Below are 21,164 nucleotides of genomic sequence, written 5' to 3'. Positions count from 1 at the left end.
AAACTTGCCTAGAGGCTAATCTGATGGAGGTATTTTCTCAATCTAGGATACCTCTTCTCAGACAACACTAGTTTGGGTCAAGTAGGATAAATAAAAAATAAAAGCCTAGACTACACGAAAGGAAATCTCTCCCTTCCTGATCTCCAGCTTCCTTGAGATGAGGCGCAAAAAAGGCAGTTGGATACTGCACACTATCAATATAGGCAATCCCAAGCAGCGACATCCATTTGAAGACCAGCACTGCCCCCTGGTGGAAATAATGGCCAGGGGCAAGTATGGCCACTAACGTGGTATCAAGGAACTAACTTAAATATATGCTTCTTGAAGAGCTTTTATTTGTGTGTGTACCATTTGCATTGTTGAGAAATAATGTTCACATATATTTATTTTATATAATATGCCTTGGAGTTTGTATATTTGTGAAATGACTAAATTAAACTGACATATCCTATACCTTTATTATGATGATAAAATGCATTGTTGCTTTCTCCATTACTTAGACATAAAATATTTTCTTAGAAATATTTTATTTACATATGAAAATACGTAATAAGAAAATACTACACCAATTAGTTTTCTGCTTGTTGCCTAATTTTAATTACAATTATTATAATAAATACTTAGCAATAATTAGTAATAACTAAGAGTAATAATAATAAGGAAGTCATTTATGTAGTAATCAAGCACTAGAGACACTTTAAATTCTTACCATATGCTAATGAACTACATTAGTGTTTCAATTTCAACAACTCAATCAAAAGAATGATTTCACAATACACGAACAGTTTAGACTGTAGATGACAATATGCAAAGTAAGTATGCAAATCCATATGCATACAGAGTAATTATTCATAAGTAAAATAGTGTCCTCAAGTCATTTTTCTTTAAGGGTGTGGGCCCCTGCTAGGTTGTCCATGCTCCAGTAGATGTCTCCATATCTGTGTGCTATGAGCACCGATATTGGACCCGCTGGTTGGGAAGGGGATGTGTGGATGTATGTCTGGGGAGAGTTGGAGAGGGGCATGGATGTGATCAAAATATATTGCACTCACCTACGCTTTTCTCAAAGAATAAGTAAATCTCAGCATGGGACTCTCAAGTCACCTTGAACAAACAAGTCCTGAATAAAATGTTTGGCATGCTGGGGTCTTATTTGCCTAACCCGCTAATAAGGAACTGAATTAAGAGATATCTAGGGCTCTTCATAACCTTAAAAATATCCTGCAGCTTTGCCCAGGTCATGCATTTAAAGATCATGCCAATGTTGGCCGCAGCACCAGCTGACCACAGCACCAGGTTTATGCCAACTTGGGTCCTGGTGGCACCCCTGATTATCCTAGAGGTAACACAGCTCCATACCATCCACTCCACCTGAATCCAAAGCCAGTCATTCCAAAGTGCCCCCAGCCCCTCCGTTCAACCCTCATCTCACCCCTCTGAGCCACTGCGTCAGGGAAGGCTCCTTGCTCTCATCTCCTTTGCTTTCATCTACATTTCTCCAGTCACACACACACACACACACACACACACACACACACACACACACAGCACCACCACCATCAGTATGACAGCTGCCATTTATTGAAGCATTCCACTTTCCAGGCACTATGCTAAGCACACCCTGGGGTACCTAAACACACCCATAAGATGGGAACTTTTCAACTACATTTGGACAATTTATGTGAACTTTTTCTGCAAGTTTCTCTGAAAACAAAATAAAGAAAAGGGAAAGATTTAAAGGAGAATCTATGTCTTGCAGCATTAACCATTTAATGTATCTTTCCTCTGAAGTGTCCTAGCAATGTCATCTAGCACAATCTTCTCATCAGTCCCCAGCCCGTTGGTCTCTCTCCCTACCCACGCATTCTCTCCTACCAATTTTTAACTCCCTCCTCCAGAATCAACCTTAATCTTTCCACATACCCCATCTATGGATATCAAGACAGAAATGCAAATCCGTATTCCCTCCATGACCAGTGCTACACACAACTTTGTGCCACTTAATTCTTTTTTGTTTGTGTGTATAGATGTATAAAGTATGTGTGTTTGTGTGCATCTGTGTCTGTCCATCTGTCTGTAATGCAGGCTTGTACATGCTATGGCCTCCATGTAGAGGTGAGAGGATTACTTCTGGTGCTAATCCTCACCTTCAGCTTCATTTGATACAGGGTCTCTTTGTGTTTTGTCTTGTGTTGATTCTGTTGGTTTTTCCCACTGCGTATACCAGACTGGATGGCCTGTGGGCTTCTAGGGATTCTCCTGTCTCACCCGCCGTCTCCCTGTAGACTTGCTGGAGTTAGTCTGGCTTTTACATGGGCTCTGTGGAGTCAAATTCAGATCCTCATGTTTGCAAAGCGAACGCTTTTACCCATCAAGGCAGCCCTTAGGCCTGAGCCACTTAATCCTTATGCTAAAATTATTTTGAGGAAAAATGCCACCCAAGTGCCCCTTACCACATACTCTTGTTAGGCCATCATCCCAAGATGTCTGCAGCTGGCTGATGGTCCATTTCTCTCCTACCTCCAGTCGTCATAGGACACTTCATGTCCAGGAGGTCTTCAGTGACTTAGGAACCTAATTTCCTCCTGACTTCTCATTCCAATGATGCTGAGTCCCATGGCTGGTCTCTAGACTTGTCCTAACCCGCAGGACACTCAACCTGGGTCTGGTGGATACCTAGGAAAAAGATGGGGAGCAGGGGACACAAGGACGGACGCCAAGACAAGAGTCTGATCAAGGCGACAACTTTATTCATCCCAAAGGGATTTATATGGAGGAAGGGAGGAAGGGAAGGAATGGGGGATGTGCTGTAGCTGCGATGAACCTGGCGGAGCGGAAGGTCAGTGGGATGGGTAGGGCATCCTGTGTCCTCTGGTAACCTAACTGCAGACTCTAACTTTATCTTTCATATTCTATTAAGCCTACGCTCTAGATAAGCTGCAGGTCTGTTTCTGGAATTTGGCAGGTAGCAGGGTGGTCCCGAGTCACGTACTTTCTATGAGGGTTGATTCACGTCTTTTCTTATGAGTACGTGAGGCAGCCATACCTGGTTGATGGTCAGAGGTCCCTGACAAGACTTGGACAACATCTGGGCTTCTCTCTGTGTTAAAATTCAGTGCATTGGTCTCCACTCTCCAATTGCTAGAGTTTGAGGGTGGTTTATGCAAGTTTCCTAAAGGCTTAGATGTTGGAGATTTGGACCCAGCTGGTGGTTTGAGGGAGTGGGGCCTTTCAAAGGTCACAGTGGCAGATGGTGTGGTAGCTTGAATATAATTGGCCCCCATAATCTCATAGGGAATGGCACTATTAGGAGATGTGGTTTCGCTGGAGTGGGTAAGGCCTTGTTGGAGGAAGTGTGTCAGTGTGGGGGCAGGCTTTAAGGTTTCCTATACTTGGGATACTGCTGAGTGTCTCAGTCAACTTCCTGTCACCTCAGAGTCAAGATGTAGGACCCTCAGCTCCAACACCAGGTCTGTCTGCACACTGCCATGCTCCCCGCCATGATGGCTGAACTTCTGAAACTGTAAGCAAGCCACCCCAATTAAAGGTTTTCGTTGTAAGAGTTGCCATGATCATGGTGTCTCTTCACAGCACTAAAGACCCCAAGACAGATGGTCAGTTCAGTGGTTGGACATGGTGGAAGATGGTTGGTTCACTTTTTATTAGGGACCCTGCCTCAAAGAGGATTAACTTTGCAGTTTTGTTCATGAGACCCAGCCAGCTCTTTAGAGAGAGCCACTTTAAGGCAGGGCCATCGGCAAATACTTGTTCCTTCTTCACCGTTTTCCTTTCCATTTCTCTGCCACATTGTGATGGAGACAAAGGGAAGCTCCCCGGGAGCTGAAAACACGGTGCTGCCCAATCTTGGACTCTCAGCTTCCAAAACTGTCAGTGAAATAGATCTCCTTCCTTTATAAAGCAGTCAGCTTCGGGTGCCTTGCTAAAGCAACGGAAAACAGATCAACAAAGCAGCTTAATGTGGCCTTCCCTCAACTTTAGCCATGTCACGGTCACTCTTGGCTCCTGTGACATAAAGACATCCCGTGACTCACGTCTCTCCTCAGCCTACCTGTCCCTCTGATACCATGTCTTCTTTCTGTGAAATTACAGCCAGTCACCCAGTCATCTTCACCAGAGTACCAGGAATTTCTTGAGCACTGTCCTTCTTGCTCCCATCTTTAGACCCCCACACCTGCATCATTCTGTCTACTCCGGCACAGGATTACTTCCAGATACATAATGGAACATCAGCTGAAATGAGAGCCAGGCCTGCTTAGCAATCAATCCCTTTACACCTTGCTAGCCAGGCATTTGCCCAGAGCAGTGAGCTTACTCTAAACATCGATTTTTCCCTATCGGCAGCCACCTCTCAAACTCAGTTAGCCCAAAATTAAACTCAGTGTACCCACCATAATCCCATCTCATTTAACAGTATTAATTATCAGAGTCAGGCCCAGCCACTGTGCACTTGTTATTGTAGTGTCTGGCTACTGGTTAAGGACCAGCCTGAGCTACATAGCAAATTCCAAACCTGGCCCATAGTAAGATCCTTGTCAGGAAAAAAAGTCCAGTTCTTCCTTTACTCTCAGATGTCAATAAATCACCATTTCCTCTCCACTACACCCTATTCTATCATCACCTCCTTCATCTTCCACCCCTGTGGTTTGCCAACGCATTGCAGCTTGGTACTTCTGCTGCTTTTTAAATTAAAACGTAATTACATCATTTCCCTCCATTCCCTTTCTTTCCTCCGACTCCGCTGCTCATGGCCCCCACCACTCACCCAGACTCCCTATCAAGTTCCTGGCCTCCTCTCCTTTAATTGTTATTGTTACATACATATGCCCATGTATAAAATACAACCTGCTCAGTGCGGCTTGCGTGCACACGACTTCAGGGCTGACCGCTATGTATTGGGTCATCAATTAGAGGGGCTCCTTCTTGCGTGTGGACCACTTCCTCAACTCTCAGAATCAACTTGATATTTCTCTCTGCTTTTTACTTAAGAGTCATCCCAAACTCTTTGGTCTAACATACAAAACTAAACAGGATCCAGTCCCGGTATGGAACTAACAATTCCCTGAAGACTATAAAAGTAGCTTGTCATTTCTCCATGTATTTAGCCTCACATCTTCCATGTCTGCGTTTAATCTAGTACACTAGACGTGACAGCCATAGATAGCCATACTGTGCGTCTGTTGTTGGCCAAGACAATACACAGTTGTTGCAGCTATGGAGAGAAGGGGAAATTACCAAGGATATATTTATTTAAATGGCACGTTTTCTGGTTCTCATGGTGTAAAGTACCTGTTTCTGTATCTAATAGTCCTTCATCCATACCTGCGTGGTAAGCCAGGCAGACAGGGCCCTATCTCAGTCTCACTTCGCCTTCAACACTCTATTAGCCCCTGAGCTAGATAATGACAGCATGTTCATAGGGTCTCTAGATGAAAGAAAAGGGTTACTCACTCAAAATTAAAAGTCAAAATAATGAACTTAATATAGAACTAAGCTCTACTTTATGTACGATAACAAATATCCTGAAGCAACACCGGGGGATGTTAGGTATTAATTATTTTTTAAATCATCCAATTATACATCATTTCATGCTAATCTAAATGATGCCGTTTCTCTCTCGGCAGACACCGCTCAGCTCCAGACAACCCCCATATCTGTGTATAAAAGCCAAAGAACGCACAAGCAGATGATGTTTTGTTCTCCTTTAAAGTTCCGGCTGCCCACAGACAAGTGGAACATTTGCCCTGGCACCATGTCTCTCCGGTTTTCTGGCGGATCCAGGCACGTTGGCCTACAGTCGGGATCCCTCAGGCCATCCGGCGCAGGCGCAGGCTTTGGGGGCAGCAGTGCGGGTGGCAGTTCGGCTGCTGGTAGTGGATTTTCTTGGTCTTTAGGAGGGACACTGAGCGGTGCTCCTGGTGGGAGCCACCCCACTGGTGCGCTAGGAAATGCTGCTGGTGTTGGCTTCGTTGGAAATGAAGGGGGTCTCCTCTCTGGGAACGAGAAGGTCACCATGCAGAATCTTAACAACCGCTTGGCCTCCTACCTGGATAACGTGAAGGCTTTGGAGGAGGCAAACGCTGAGCTAGAGAGACAGATCAAGAACTGGCATGAGAAATACGGACCTGGATCTTGCCGTGGACTTGATCATGACTACAGCCAGTATCATCTGACCATCGAGGACCTTAAAAGCAAGGTAAAGCCACAAACTAGGAACTAGTCAAATTTTTAAAACTTGGTAACTTCCAGCAAAAGTATATATAATCACAGACGGGAATTTGTAATGGCTGTTCTCTATTTTGTATTTAATTTTAATACATAATTCTCAATACTCAAAATCAGGAACCTTGATTTATGAATTTCAGTGTAGCTAAATGTTAACTCCACTGTTTATTTTGAAATACATGTATAGATAATTATTCTATTCTAAAAACAAGACAATTACATGAGAATAAATTTAAAGCATTGTTACTTTTTTAAAAATTAAATTCTAAATATTTTGATAATAGCACAAGTTAAAAATTGATGGAAAGGCTTAATTATTTTTAAATAATAAGTAACAAAAGCAACGTTATTTCTGCTAACTCCCATTTAATTTCTTCTAGATTATCTCTTCCACGGCTGCTAATGCTAATATAATTCTGCAGATTGACAATGCCAGACTGGCTGCTGATGACTTCCGACTAAAGTAAGTGACAGGTGACAATCATGGCCCCAAATCAAAGTTCCTATCTGTTTATGCTGTTTAAAATTTTGTTTTTCATTTTCATCTCAAGTAAAATAAATTATAATCCAAAAGAGTAAAGGAATCAAATAATATGTTACAAAACAACAATTGACTTGAGTCAAAATGTAACATACTTATTAAATCCATGGAATAAACTGTCCAAGTATCTCCATGCCTGCCTAAAGTAATGCGAAGCACCAGGTCAATGTCCAGTGACATTGTTCACTCCATAAGAATGTTAACTTAGATGAGATTACAAGAGGATGCTTTCACTTAACTGTGATAGGCACTGAAACCTGTATGCTGGATTCGCCACTCGTTGTCTTACACAGAACCAGAGGGACTGGTCTTTCTCTGTATCTAGCTGTTTTGTTCTATGACAGGGTCTCACTGTGTAGTCCAGACTGATCTAGAACTCACAATACTCCTGCCTCAGCCACCCGAGTTCTTGGAATACAGACATGGGCTATCACATAAGACTTTTTTGTGGATTTTTATAATATTGAGAGTCCTGATTTAGTTTTGGATTTCCAGTTGGCATCAGGATGAGGTCAACGCCTTCCGCTTCTTGAAGAGCTAACTTGCACTGAGAGTCATTTAAATTCACCCCCTCTCCCCCCACAGGTATGAGAATGAACTCACCCTTCACCAGAACGTAGAGGCAGACATCAATGGATTGCGCCGTGTCCTTGATGAGCTGACCCTCTGCAGGACAGACCAGGAGCTGCAGTATGAATCCCTGAGTGAGGAACTGACCTATCTCAAGAAGAACCACGAAGAGGTAGGGGAAGCCTCACCTAAGTCCCTTCACAGCTCTGCCCATGGAAACTCTCCAGAGGGAAGGTGCTGCAATCCCAGCACTAATCCGTGCTTGCAGAAATCACACGTGAAACCTACTTGCCTCCCTCGAGGACATAGGAAGGGAAGTTAGAAAGGAGACGGGGGAGGGGATTCTACAGCATAGCACTGGAAGAATAAGGCCACTAGGGAGTGTTGGCAAGGGAGTGGTCCCCAGACAAGAAAACCAGAGGAAGGAAGAGAAGAAATAGCAAGCACCAGGCAAGGGGCTGGAGCACAGCAGGATCCATGTCTCTTAAAGTCACAGCAACTGAAAGAAGGCAGCTTTGACTACACTGAGGGTTGGGTAAAAAGCCACTCACATTGTGAGGCAGAGAGCATTTGCTACACTCGCCATGATAGATGTGGGCTAATTGCAAGTAGTTCGATTTTTGAAACTCGCACAGCAACAAGAATTTTCCTTTGTATGGAATCTTACACAGAACTTCAAAGTGCAGAAATAAATTAATAACAGCTTTTTAGGGGCAACGTGTGGGTGTGTGTGTGTGTGTCTGTGTTTGTGTAGGGGATGTGAACTGGAGGCCAGCCTGGGCTACATAGCAAGCCCCTGTCAGCAGGGTCTGAGGGAGAAACCTGAGATGTCAGCCCTTGGAAATCAGTCCAAATGAAATGTCAGGTAGTCGGTGAACAAGTGCGGATCATTGCTTCACTCGAGAACCCCATTTTCTGACAATACAGTCCTAGGTGAACTCTAGAGTGCCAAAGCTGGAGAGTATAGCCACGTAGAACAGGCACTCCAGAGTCGGAGAGCTGTGTTCATTCTCCCTTCAACCAGATCCCAGCAAGCAACGTGTGCGTGTTTCTTCTCCACTCCATTCTTCACTGCTCTAGTCTGTGAAGGAGTGTCTATGTCATAAAGATGCTCAGACATGTAGTATGTGCTCAGAACAGTGTCCATCATCCAATGGTCGCTCAATAAATGACAGCTAGTATCCCTCAGGTGAAAATTCTTCCATGGCTTGGATTTTAGGGGTGGGAGCACCACTCTAGGCCATCAACCCGACAGTTGACAATTATTTGTTGAATAAACTCTCTGGTCTTTGTAATCCTTTCATGTTTTTCTTAAAAGTGGTAGATATGGTTGTCATTTTAAATTGCATTGTATGTGTTTGTATGTGGTAGAAGGACCACACACATGCCATAGTGTGTCTGTGGAGGTCAGAACAATTTTCAGGAGTTGGTTCTCTCCTTCTGCCCTGTGGGTCTGGGGACTGAACTTGGGTTTTTTGACAGCAGGCACCTTTACCAGCTGAGCCATCTCACCAGTCCCTGGTATGATTGGGGTTGGTGTGGTGGTTCAACTTTTTTGTTTGTTTTTCAAGACAGGGCTTCTGTGTGTAGCCTTGGCTGTCCTGGAACTCACTCTGAAGACCAAACTGGCCTCAAACTCACAGAGATCTGTCTGCCTCTGTCTGCCACATACTGGGATTAAAGGTGTGGCCACCACCACCTCGATGATTGTTCAGCTTTTTAATCCCAGCAGTTGGGAGGCTGAGGCAGGATGATCCACAAATTCAAGGCCCAACCTGGTCTACAGAGCACGTTCCAGCTTAGTCTGAATACAGATTGAGACCCTGTCTCATAAAAACAAGGATGGATGGATGGATGAAAGGAAGGAAGAAAGGAAGGAAGGAAGAAAGGAAGGAAGAAAGGAAGGAGGGAAAGAGGGATAGATGGATGACTTGTGTGAACACAGATTAAATAGGACCCATAAATTGCACGTTACTCTGGAAACTTTGGCACCTCAAAAACCTTCTCAGATGGCATGTGGACAGTCATTTGCACTTTGTTCCAGGAAATGAAGGTTCTGCAGTGCGCGGCTGGAGGCAACGTGAACGTGGAGATGAACGCTGCGCCCAGTGTGGACCTCACGGTCCTGCTGAACAACATGCGAGCCGAGTACGAGGCTCTGGCTGAGCAGAACCGCAGGGACGCCGAGGCAGGGTTCCAGGAAAAGGTGAGGGGAGCCAGACCTGCTCTGTCTATTCCATCCTAGCAGCCCAGACCCAATGTGACCCTGTGCACCCTGCCTTCCAGAGTGCCACGCTGCAGCAGCAGATCTCCAATGACATGGGTGCAGTCACCTCAGCCAGGACGGAGCTGACTGAGCTCAAGCGCTCGCTGCAGACACTGGAGATAGAGCTGCAGTCACTCTCAGCAACGGTAGGTGCTGATACCAGGCGTGTGCTTCCTCATTCCCATAAACCTAGGAGAAACCCTTGTTACCCAAGACAGGGGTGGGGGTGAATTCTCCCCATGTAGAAATAAATTCTCAAATTCCCTCACCAGAATTAGAAATACTTTCACATAACAGCAATGACATCATGATTCAGAGTCTAGGTTCAGATCCTCCATTATAACCATCTTCTCATAGAAGCAATGAAATCACAAAGCAGTTAGATTCGGGGCTCAGATCACCCATCCTGGAAGCAATGCTCTGGGAGTCAGGAAATAACCCACCCTCCAAAAAAAATCCACTTAATAGCCAGTGTTACCAAATTACAGAGTAATGCTGATAACCTAGCTTCCATACTTGACATTCTTTGGTCAAGATAAATTCTAAATTCAGTTTCCCACAGGTAGAATACAAGTCAATTATAGGTTAGGGTTTATCTACACAAACATCCATATGTTTGCTTTCTGTGTTATGCAAACTTCCAAGTTCATCTGGTTCTCTCTCTTCAGCACCTAACTTCCCAGTGGAAGGCAGTTAAGAGAGATCCTGACCCCTCTGACTTCCCAGGGTATTAGCCATCCTGTAAAGGAATACCCAACAAGGGAAAGTGAGGTTTTAAGGTTTTGAACTGAGGGTATGCCCCTCCCTGACCTCTTGTTATTTGTCATCTCTTCTTCCTCATTACCATACGGTCACCTTCCTCTTGAATGTTCCTGGAGAGTCCAGTGGACTCTCCAAATGCAGCAGCCAAGGTGGGTCAGTGTCCTACAAGTCTCAGCCCATTGGACCAATGCCAGCCTGTTATGATAAAAAATCTTGCTACCTAAATCCCCTTCTTTCTGATCCTAGGATTGAATCAATACATCATATGTTTGACAATGCACAAAATCATCCTTAAAATTGTAATGCTACTATTGCAATAAAGAAGTAAGACTGGGAGCTGGGAGCTAGCTCAGTTGGTAAAGTGCTTGCCAGGCAAGAGTCAGGCTATGAGCTTGATCTTTAGAATTCATGGAAAAACAAAAAAAGAAAGAAAGAAAGAAGTAAAGAAAGACAAAAGCCAGGCATTGAGGCATGAGCTTGTAATCCCAGTGTTGGGAAGTAGAGACAGGGGGATCCTGGGGGCTCACTGGATCAGTGAACCCCAGGCTGCCTTTAAAAGAATGGTTAAATAAATAAGTAGATATCACCACATAAACAACACACAAATGCACACACACACACTCACATATACAAACACACACGGAAAGATAAAAAGAAAAAATTTTAAATAAAATGCCTTTATTATATAAACACTTAAGCCAAACTGCTTCAAAAATGCCAGGCAGAGCCTTGTATCTCCTTATCATAGAGGCTTTATTTCCTGTGATGTAAGAGCTCAGTCACACCACACAAGAAGAAAAGGAAAATGACAGACTGGAAGAGGTGGTATCTTCAGAAGTAATAACTGCCCAGACATATACACTCATGTGATAAGAGAAGAGGGAGATTACCATGCTTGAAGCAGGGATCATGTGGCAGGACAAATTGCAGTCTATGGAAGGTTAGGGGAAGTAGGATACTCATAAGGGTGGTGTGGACACAGTGACCTGTGTGTCATGTGCCCCAGCCTTGAGAGCACACCTTGAGATTCATTCGATCTTAACTGCTTTACAAAAGAGGGCTTTGTGAATGACAGAACATCGAAAATGGATCAGAAAAAGAAACAAGAGCCCAGCAGGCCTAAGAATATGATGATAAATAGGATGTTAAGGAGTAAGACTTGGATATAACAGACACACACACCCAAAAAAAACAATTTTAGAATATAAATCATCCTTTGTGAATTTCTTACTGTTCTGCCCCACAAAGTCTCTCTCTCTCTCTCTCTCTCTCTCTCTCTCTCTCTCTCTCTCTCTCTCTCTCTCTCTCTCTCTCTCTCTCTGTGTGTGTGTGTGTGTGTGTGTGTGTGTGTGTGTGTGTGTGTTAACAGAAATTGTTACCAAAATCTTAACAGTCAAATATCTTACAAGGGGACGGTGAGATGACCCAGTGGGTAAGGTACTTGCTGCCAAGGTTCATAACCAGAGTTTGATCCCGGGGACCCTTACAATGGAAAGAAAGAACCAAATCCTGCAGGTTGTCCCCTGACCTCCACATGCTTGCTGTGACACATGCCTGCCCCCCTCACACACACACCCGTAAGAAAATGTTAAAATAATAAATGAAGTCTGCTCATCACCTGGTTAATGCCAGACTTCAGCTCCTGTCTTACTGTGTCAGGCCCCTACTTGCCAGGGAATGGTCCTGCAGATACTGAGAAACCCAGGGCTGGGTACTCTGGGGATTTCATCCCTTGCTGTGATCTTTGATGCGACAGAAACACTCGCTGGAGTGCTCCCTGGCGGAGACCGAGGGCAACTACTGCTCACAGCTGGCACATATCCAGGCTCAGATCGGCGCCCTGGAGGAGCAGCTGCACCAGGTCAGGACCGAGACCGAGGGGCAGAAGCTGGAACATGAGCAGCTGATGGACATCAAGGCCCACCTGGAGAAGGAGATCGAGACCTACTGCCGCCTTATAGACGGAGATGAAAAGTAAGCCCATTGGGAAGTCCCCGTGACAACCATACTCTACCCCTTAGCCTTCCACACTTAACCTGCCAGTTTTTCTCTCCCATTGCACAAATACATGTCCTTCTCTTGCTTCTAGAATCATTTCCTCTATATTTTATACATCGCAGAGCCCCCTTATCTGCCTCAGATGACTCCCATCATCCCTGCACAAGTTCCTCACCACTGTTCATGTTAAAGCATTGTGACTTTAAGGTTTTCCTGACTCCCATCCCTCCCCCAAACCCTTGATGATGCCTCCAGTATACATTCTATATGTATGTGTGACTCCTGGGTCACTGCATATTTTATATGTGTCTCTCTTAAGCTAATGCATGCTTCTTAAGTTTTTAATTATTGGATTTAAAAACATCAGATGGGAGGGATTGGGAAGAGGCTCAATAGGTAAGGTTCTTGTTGCATGAGGACCCAACTTTGGTCACCAGCACCTGTGTAAATGCTGAGTGTAGTGGTTCGAGCCTGTAACTCCATACCTGGGGTCATGGTAGAGACTGGATATGGGGGCTCCCTGGCCAGTCAATCTAGCTGATATGTGAGCTGTAGGTTCAGTGAGAGACCCTGTCTCAGAAAAATATGGTGGAGGGGCTAGAGAGATGTCTAAGAGGTTAAGAGCACTTGTTGCTCTTGCAGAGGACGGGGTTCAGTTCTCAGCCCCTGCAGGATTCACAGCAGCCTATAACTCCAGTTCCTGGGAAACCGATGCCCTTTCCAGCCTCTGAAGGTGGGGCATACAGGTGGTGCACATGCATGCATCCAGGTGAAATGCTCGTACACATACAATAAAAAGCAATAAATCTGTCTTTAAAACTAAGGTTGAGCCGGGCGTTGGTGGTGCACGCCTTTAATCCCGGCACACGGGAGGCAGAGGCAGGCGGATCTCTGTGAGTTCGAGGCCAGCCTGTTCTACAGAGCGAGTTCCAGGACAGCCTCCAAAACAATACAGAAAAACCCTGTTGGAAAAAAAAAAAAAACTAAAGTTGAAAACAATAAAGGAAGATTCCCGATGCCAACCTACACACACCACACACACACTCTCAAGCACATTAACACACATACACAATCGCACACATACACATATTCACACACACACACTCATACTTATACACACACATATTCACACAAACACACCATCACCCCCACCACCAAAAAGAAAAAAAAAGTCTCTCTTTAGATAACCCGTAATCACTTCCTGCTCCTTCACACGAAATCCTAGTATTTTCTTCAGTAGTAAACACTGAGATCTGTTGAGTCGGTGTTTCAATGAAAAGTTTCCAAAATGATCATAAACACCAATGTAAAATAATAATCTTTTCTTCCTTCCAGTTCCTGCTCCAATTCAAAGGTCTTTGAATCAGGAAGCTCAGGAAATTCATCCAAAGGTAAATGAAAACCTCTTCCATTTCTGTAGCAAAAAAAAATCCTTCCCATCAATATCGATCACACATAGTAGCCAACCATACAGCTAAGTGGTTTTAACTACTGGAAATGTTCTCCAGACATCCCAAAACCTTACTATAGCACTCCCTCCCCGATGTGTGTGATGCAGTGCGCGGAGCCCAACAGTGTTCTCCTCCCCCACATGATCTTTTGGGAAGAATTCGTGCATTCACCTGTGCTTTCTTCTCTAGAGTTATCCAAAACCACGCTGGTAAAGGCGGTGGTTGAAGAAATAGATCAGCGCGGTAAGGTTCTGTCATCGAGGATTCACTCCATCGAGGAAAAGATGTCTAAGACAAGCCCCGGCAAGGCTGAACAGAGGGCCCCCTTCTAGCTCTCGCCCTAGGGGATGAAATAACTCCGGAGGCGGAGCCGGCACAGCTACACGCTACTCTAAGTCTCAGGGAGAATGGAAACACTTTCTACTGTTACGGAAGAGTGAGTGACCTTAGGCAAAATACCTGTTTTCTTGGTGACTTTCACATGATGTTGGATGTTTCTGTTCCAAATAAATAAAATACGTGATGGGCACACACTTCCGTTTGCTGGCGGTTAATATTGAGTTATGATTCATTTTCATCCCTTAAGAAGATCCTTATGGAAAACGTTTTCACTGAGTTTCACTCTAGTTTTATAAATAAGATCACCAGGCATAATTTTTAAATCCCATCAAGTATCTGTATAGATAAACTATCTGGGAACGTTCAGAAGTTCTCCTGCAACTGACACACTCTACCACTAGATGGCGCGTGTCTGGTATTTTTGTCAAGAGCATGTCTCAAGATCACCTACAAACTAGGGAACCATTCGCAGTTTGGGGGAAAAAAACCTCTGAAGCACGTGTTGATGATTTTTTCAGAACATACTTATAGAAGCTTTTCCTCCTGAAGGCCCAGACAGAAATACTTTAGGCATTGCAGAACACTATTGCAACTGCTCAGTTTTATAACTGCTATTATTAAGAGAAAGCCATGTGTTGATGGGTACAACTACTTTGGACAAAACTTTATTTAGAGTCACTCATATTTTTGAATTGCAAATAATTTAATGTTTCATAAAAGTTATTCTTTCCATTTTTTCAACTGTTTAAAATGTATAAGCCAGGAACGAAAGAGACTCAGCCAATTAAGAGCATTGGCTTCTAGTTCATTTCCCAGAACCCACACATGGCTCAAAACCATCTCTAACTCCAATCACCTCTAACTCCAGTTCCAAGGGATCTTTGGGTTCCTCGAGTACCAGGCAGTCATGTGTTCAGACATACATACCGGCAAAACACCATTCTTACCTTGGGGCTGTACAAAAACACATCATGCCAGCTCTAAATCCATCCCCATCCCAAGATGTGTGCTAAGACTGGAGAGTGTGTGGTCTCTAAGGTCACTGAGTGGTTCAGCCTTAGGAAAGCTGCTCTTTCATCTCTCAAGTGTCTTCCTGATCTCATTGGGAAGCTCCATTCCACCCAACAACCCAACAGCTCCCTGGGAGTTCAAAGAAGTGGAGGAAACAATCAAATACTTACAAATTTTGTGCCCAAATGCATAACATGAAGCAAGTTCTGGAAGTTATGAGGAGATGACTTCTAAACACTCAGGGCCAGATACATAACTTGGAAGACTGTGAAAGAAAATAGGAGGTCCTCATGTCCAAAACTCATGGCATTGAAGAGTCTAGAATATGATGCTTTTGCTTTCTTCTTCATTTATGACCTTTCTTTGGTTTGTTTGTTTGTTTTGTTTTACAAGGCAGGGTTTCTCTGTATAGTCCTGGCTGTCCTGGAACTCTCCAGGATGGCCTCAAACTCAAGATCCACCTGCCCCTGCCTGTGCTGGGATTAAAGCTAGGCACCACTACAGCCCAGACCTTTCAATTATGTTCCTGGTTTATCCTGGATTTTTTTATGATTTTGTTTGGGGGAGGTTTTCTGTTTGCTTGTTTTTGCTTTTGTTTCTGGTCTTTTGCTATTTAATATCATTCTAAGTAAAGAGAAAAAATAAAATTTAGGTTACTGCATACATTTACCACTTGCTTTTATGCCATGAAATTCCAGTTTTAAATCAAAACACCAAAATTATATAATCTGCATTTTGTAGCTCACACATGTGTAAGTATTTTATTCTTACCAAATAATGGAAACACAAAACAAAACAAAACAAAAATATTTTTATTTCACTTTATTGTTGTTTGGTTTGGGTTTGGGTTTGAGTTTGTATGGTTTGGGTTTTGGTTTTGGTTTTTTAGTCTAGTTTTGTTTTAAATAGAGCGTAGGTTAGCCTGGAACCCACTGTGTAGACCAGACTGGCCTCAAACTCACAGAGTTTTGCCTGCTTTTGCTTCTTCAGTGTTGGGATTAAAGTCAAGCACCACCACATCTAGTTATAGATTCTGAAAAGGTTTATACGTACTGAATTCTTCATTTATTAGGCTGCTTGGAACACCCATGACATTTGAAGTAAGTTCTAGTTTGCATGGAAACCCTGTCTCCCTGGGGTTGCCAGAGACCCAGCTTACTCCATCTTGGAGGCTAGATACCAAACATTTCCCCACTTTCGGTATGGTTGGACCCCCTTGCATCATTGTTAACCAGAACCCAGTGCACATGGGCATTGTTTATGCTCTGTGCTACAGAGCAGAGTAAACCACAAACGGCTCACACCCTCCCCCATGCACAGGCATCTCACAGTCCATCAGAATTCACTTCACAGAACACGAGTTTGGAGACACGATTATTGAGAATTTCAAGTTAGCAACAGAGAGCACTGGACCAAGTTCAGGACTCTTCTAACAGAGTCTTTGTGTGTGGAGCCTGTGAAACAACTCCTGCCTTGCAGGTGTGCTCAGAGACCAATGAACTTTGAAAACACTGTCTGCCTGGAATTCCCTTTTTGTAGGAATGCCCAGGAAGGCTCAGGAGTACAGAACACACTTTGTGGTCAGTGCGAGTACTGTTGGCACATAAAGTCTCAAAGGAAAGCAAAACTCTCTAAATGCACCTTTTGCTGAAGAAATAACCTGAGCTCCCCAGGTGTCTATTCACAAAGCAACGGATATAGACTTAAGCCCAGTGAATCTCCTTTAAGTTCTGTTGAGTTCGCAGTGTGGAAAGAAACATGTCATGCTTGGACTTCCTAGAAAATGACTATGCTATTCAGTTCTGAGCTTTTCCTGTCCCAGCTAAAGTTAGAGTACCTGGGATCTGAAGGAGTTCTGCTGATGGATACAGGCTCTTCCCCAGTCTCTGAAAATCCCCACTTCTTTTTACTGTAGTGGGTTTGAATACTTCAAGGTTTTGAAGAATCAATACCCATCTGAAGGAGAAGGAATTGGACCACTCTGCTTGGACAGTTGATTGTGTGTGTGTGTGTGTGTGTGTGTGTGTGTGTTGATTTGGTTTTATGACTTCTTGTTATTGTTGTTGTTGTTAGCATAAGATCTCATTCTGTGCCCCAGGCCTGCCTGACTGCAACTCACTATATAGCCTAAGCTGGGCTCAAACTCCTAGCAATCCCCTTGCCTCAACACTGGGAGAACAGGCTTGCACCATCACATCTGCCTCTCAGCATTTAGTTGTTACAAAGGAAACCACAGGTGTCCAAGATGCATGTGAGCCCTTTGCAGGAAGTAAATTACATCAGCTTCCCGTGAGTAGCTTCTGTGGGCCATTATACACTATTTAATGTGCTCCTGAATTGTGTTCCATGATACTCTGAGATTATGTGGTTGCAGAATGTAATTTTCCTCTGGACACTGGTTTTCCCTGAACTCCACGTGCCCTGTGACTGCATCTCATTTCTACTAATGCATCCCTAAGCTTTTCTAACTCTTCTCTTCTATCCCTTTTCATGCATTTTAGGTGATTTTGAAGTGGTAGATGATATATTCATCTGTTTGCAGGCACAAAATGTTTTTGTTTTATAGAGGAATACTTTCCATTTATATATTTTCTTATTCATATGTATTAACATTTTTTTCCTCGACAGGGTTTCTCTGTGTAGCCTTGGCTGTCCTGGAACTCACTATGTAAACCAAGCTGGCCTTGAGCTTGCAGAAATCCTCCTGCCTCTGCTTCCCAAGTGCAAGGATTACTACTGCCTATATGTATTTGCATTTTGTAACCTTTTACCTCACTTTATTTCTTTTGCTCATTTACTCCAGGCAATTAGTCCTTGTTTTCTAAAGTAATGGACAATTCCAAATGGCTTTTCTAACTTCTTGGAGTTATCTATTCTCTTGCTTAGACACGGGGTTCAAAATTGTTGGCCTTGGGGCTGAAGAGATGGCTCTACATGAACACATATATGTATGTATCTATATAAATATATACACACATACATAAATATAGAGACCCAATCAATAAATGGGCACGTGAATTGAACAGACAATCCTCAAATAGCAAAGAAAAAGCACATAGGTGAAAGGTGTGTGACATGAAAACTAATTTAGAATTCCACTGCACTCCAGTCGGCGTGGTTTCCACCAAGAGAACAAGCAATGGCAATGCTGTGCGAGTGTGGGAGGCGGGGGCCTTCATACTCTGCAGGTAGCGTGTAAATTAGCGCGACAGTATGAAATCCACATGGAAACTCTTCCAAGCATTGAAAACAGAACTGCGGCCTGACCCACCCAAGTCAGCACAGCACAGACACATGGGCACATTCATGTTCTGATCTCAATAACCAAGACAAGGAATCAGCCCATGTGTCCATCAACAGATGGATGATGTATTTGTTTTTTCCACTGGGGTGATAAAACACCATGACCAAGACAGCTTATAGAAGGGAGGTTTTATTTGGAGTTTGTGGTTCCTGGAGGTTTAGAGTCTGTGCCCATCACAGTGGGACGCATGGCATCGGGCAGGCAAGCAAGGCGCTGGAGCAGTAGCTGAGAGCCCACAAACAGGAAGCAGGGAGTCTTTGGAAGCCTCAAAGCCCGCCCCCAGTGACACACTTCCTTCAGCAAAGCCACACCTCCCGATCCTCACCAAGCAGCCACCACCCAGGGACCAAGCACTCAAATGCCCAAGATGTACAGGGAGCATCTCATTCAAACCGCCACAGCTGACAAATAAAGGAAAATAAAACCATGACATTTGCAGAAACGTGGATGGGATGTGAATTGTCACGTTAAACAAACAATCAAAAATCAAATTCGGAAAAACAAATATTGCATATTCTCTCATAGGCAGCATCTAGATTTCAAAAACATATGCAAGCCATGAAAGCAGAAGAGGGTCTATGTGAGGGGAAAGGGTGTCCAATGGAGAGGAAGAAAGGGAACAAGAGAGAGGAAGATGGGAGCGAACATGGTGAAAGTACATAACACATATGTATGAAATGTGATCATGACACCCACCATTTTGCACATTAACTAAAATACGTTAGTTTTTAAAAAGGTGTTGGTTTAATTTCTAAAGTTTCCCATCCCATTTCTCCCATCCCACTTGTACTCTGACCTCCTCCATCATCTCTATGATCCAATCAGAAGCTCCCTGCTCCTCCATCTCCATGATCTGGTCAGCTGGCTCCCTGCTCCTCCATCTACATGATCTGGTCAGCTGGCTCCCTCCTCCATCTCCATGATCTGGTCCGCTGGCTCCCTCCTCCTCCATCTCCATGATCTGGTCCGCTGGCTCCCTCCTCCTCCATCTCTATGATCTGGTCCACAGGCTCCCTCCTCCATCATCTCTATGATCCAGTCAGGAGCTCCCTCCTCCTCCATCTCTATGATCTGGTCAGCTGGCTCCCTCCTCCTCCATCTCTATGATCTGGTCAGCTGGCTCCCTCCTCCATCTCTATGATCTGGTCAGCTGGCTCCCTCCTCCAGCTGCATCGCTTCACCTGGGACTGCTCTTGGGAAAGGGAGACAACTGGGAACTTCTGAGAACTCACAAGACCTGGACAGTCTTCATTTCCTTTGGACCTTGTAAAAATCTTTTCACTCACTTGGGAAAAGCGGAGTTCTCCCAGCTCTCCCTCTTGAATCTCTGCTATTATTTCCAGTTTGCTTAGGGGAGAATTGTGCTATGATCAGAGTCTTCAGATGTCTCCACCTCTTCCCTCTAGATGCTTGTGGTCTATTCTACATGTGTACATGTTGGGATTCATGCCAATATGCTTCCCCCAGATCTGAACATGGGCTTTGATTTTTGTGGCATGAATGTTCTGTTTGAGTTTTATGTAAGGAGTCAGAAATTCTGCCACCATTTTCCAGAACTCTACTAATTCTTTTCCTCTGCCCCACTGTCTTTATTCATTTTGCTTGAACTCTGGCAAAATGTTTTTAAGAACGTCTGCCACTGTTGTCTTTTTCTCTTATTCTCTCTTCCATAGTTTTCACCCACTCCCTTGTCCCTCCCTCTTTCTTTCCCTCTCCTGTCTCATTTAGAATAATATTTATTTAAAAATAGACAAAAAGGGAAGGAGACCAGGTAGAGAAGAGAGAAGACCAAAGAGGATAAGAGGGAAAGAATATGATGAAATTGCCGTGTGTGTGTGTGTGTGTGTGTGTGTGTGTGAGAGAGAGAGAGAGAGAGAGAGAGAGAAAGAGAGAGAGAGAGAGAACATCATAATGAAACCCATGCTTTTATACATTTGCTTAAGTAGAATAGTACCCTGGCTCTCCTTCAGCTGGCTTTCTTCTCTTTGTGCCTCACCTGTTCTTCAACCCATCAGCTGGACTTCCATTTAAGTTATTATATTTTACTGTAGTTTTCAGATCTACCCAATCATATACATTGTGTGCACACTTGAATATGCAAGGGAGGGTATGCAGGTGCCATGGCACATGTGTAGCCATCAGAGAAGCTTTCGGTGTCATCCCTTCGGTTCCACCTTGATTGAGTCGGGGTCTCTGTTGCTGTGCTCCTATGCACACCGGTGTAGTTGGTCTCCAGCTCATCCCCCTCTCTCTCCAAACTCCACCTTCTCAGAGGCTCCCCAACAAAGAAAAGGCACCAAAAAACCCAGTCCCCCATTCCTGGTGACTACAGTAGCTCCTCCCCCGAAGTTGCCAGCAGCCCAAGTCCCCACCTAAAGTGTTTAGCTTTTGACCATACTTGGGCACAAACCCAGCTTGTGGCAGACACATCATCAGTCCTCCCTACAGGGTATTTGAGCTGAGCACTCACAGTCACTTAACTGTTGGCCATTTGACCAACTGTGAACTCTGCACTGTCACACATTGCATAAATGAGCCTCGCTGATGAAGGCTGAGAGCAGCAATAACCTATGGGTATAAAGAGAAGTATTTAGAAGGCAGTTTGACAACGTGTCCATTTAGCAAAACAACAGTAGTAGGTTCTGCCCTAGGGCCTGTGACCTCCCCAGCCACAGGCTC

General features: G+C 44.1%; 1 protein-coding gene across 1 annotated transcript; it reads left to right on the top strand.

The window, feature by feature from the left end:
• The first annotated feature begins 5,770 nt into the window (after positions 1-5,770).
• On the top strand, positions 5,771-14,364 carry LOC101829810 (keratin, type I cytoskeletal 28). Its single transcript, XM_005075978.4, has 8 exons — positions 5,771-6,214; positions 6,624-6,706; positions 7,370-7,526; positions 9,399-9,560; positions 9,641-9,766; positions 12,139-12,356; positions 13,716-13,771; positions 14,021-14,364. The coding sequence occupies exons 1-8, from the start codon at positions 5,771-5,773 to the stop codon at positions 14,161-14,163; spliced, it is 1,389 nt and encodes a 462-aa protein (XP_005076035.3). The 3' UTR covers positions 14,164-14,364.
• The last annotated feature ends 6,800 nt before the right edge of the window (positions 14,365-21,164 follow it).

Source organism: Mesocricetus auratus, unplaced genomic scaffold (assembly GCF_017639785.1).
Source record: "Mesocricetus auratus isolate SY011 unplaced genomic scaffold, BCM_Maur_2.0 Super-Scaffold_100007, whole genome shotgun sequence".
Classification (NCBI taxonomy): Eukaryota; Metazoa; Chordata; class Mammalia; order Rodentia; family Cricetidae; genus Mesocricetus; species Mesocricetus auratus.
The sequence above is the reverse complement of the archived record's forward strand: the minus strand, read 5'-3'. Positions and strand labels throughout refer to the sequence as shown.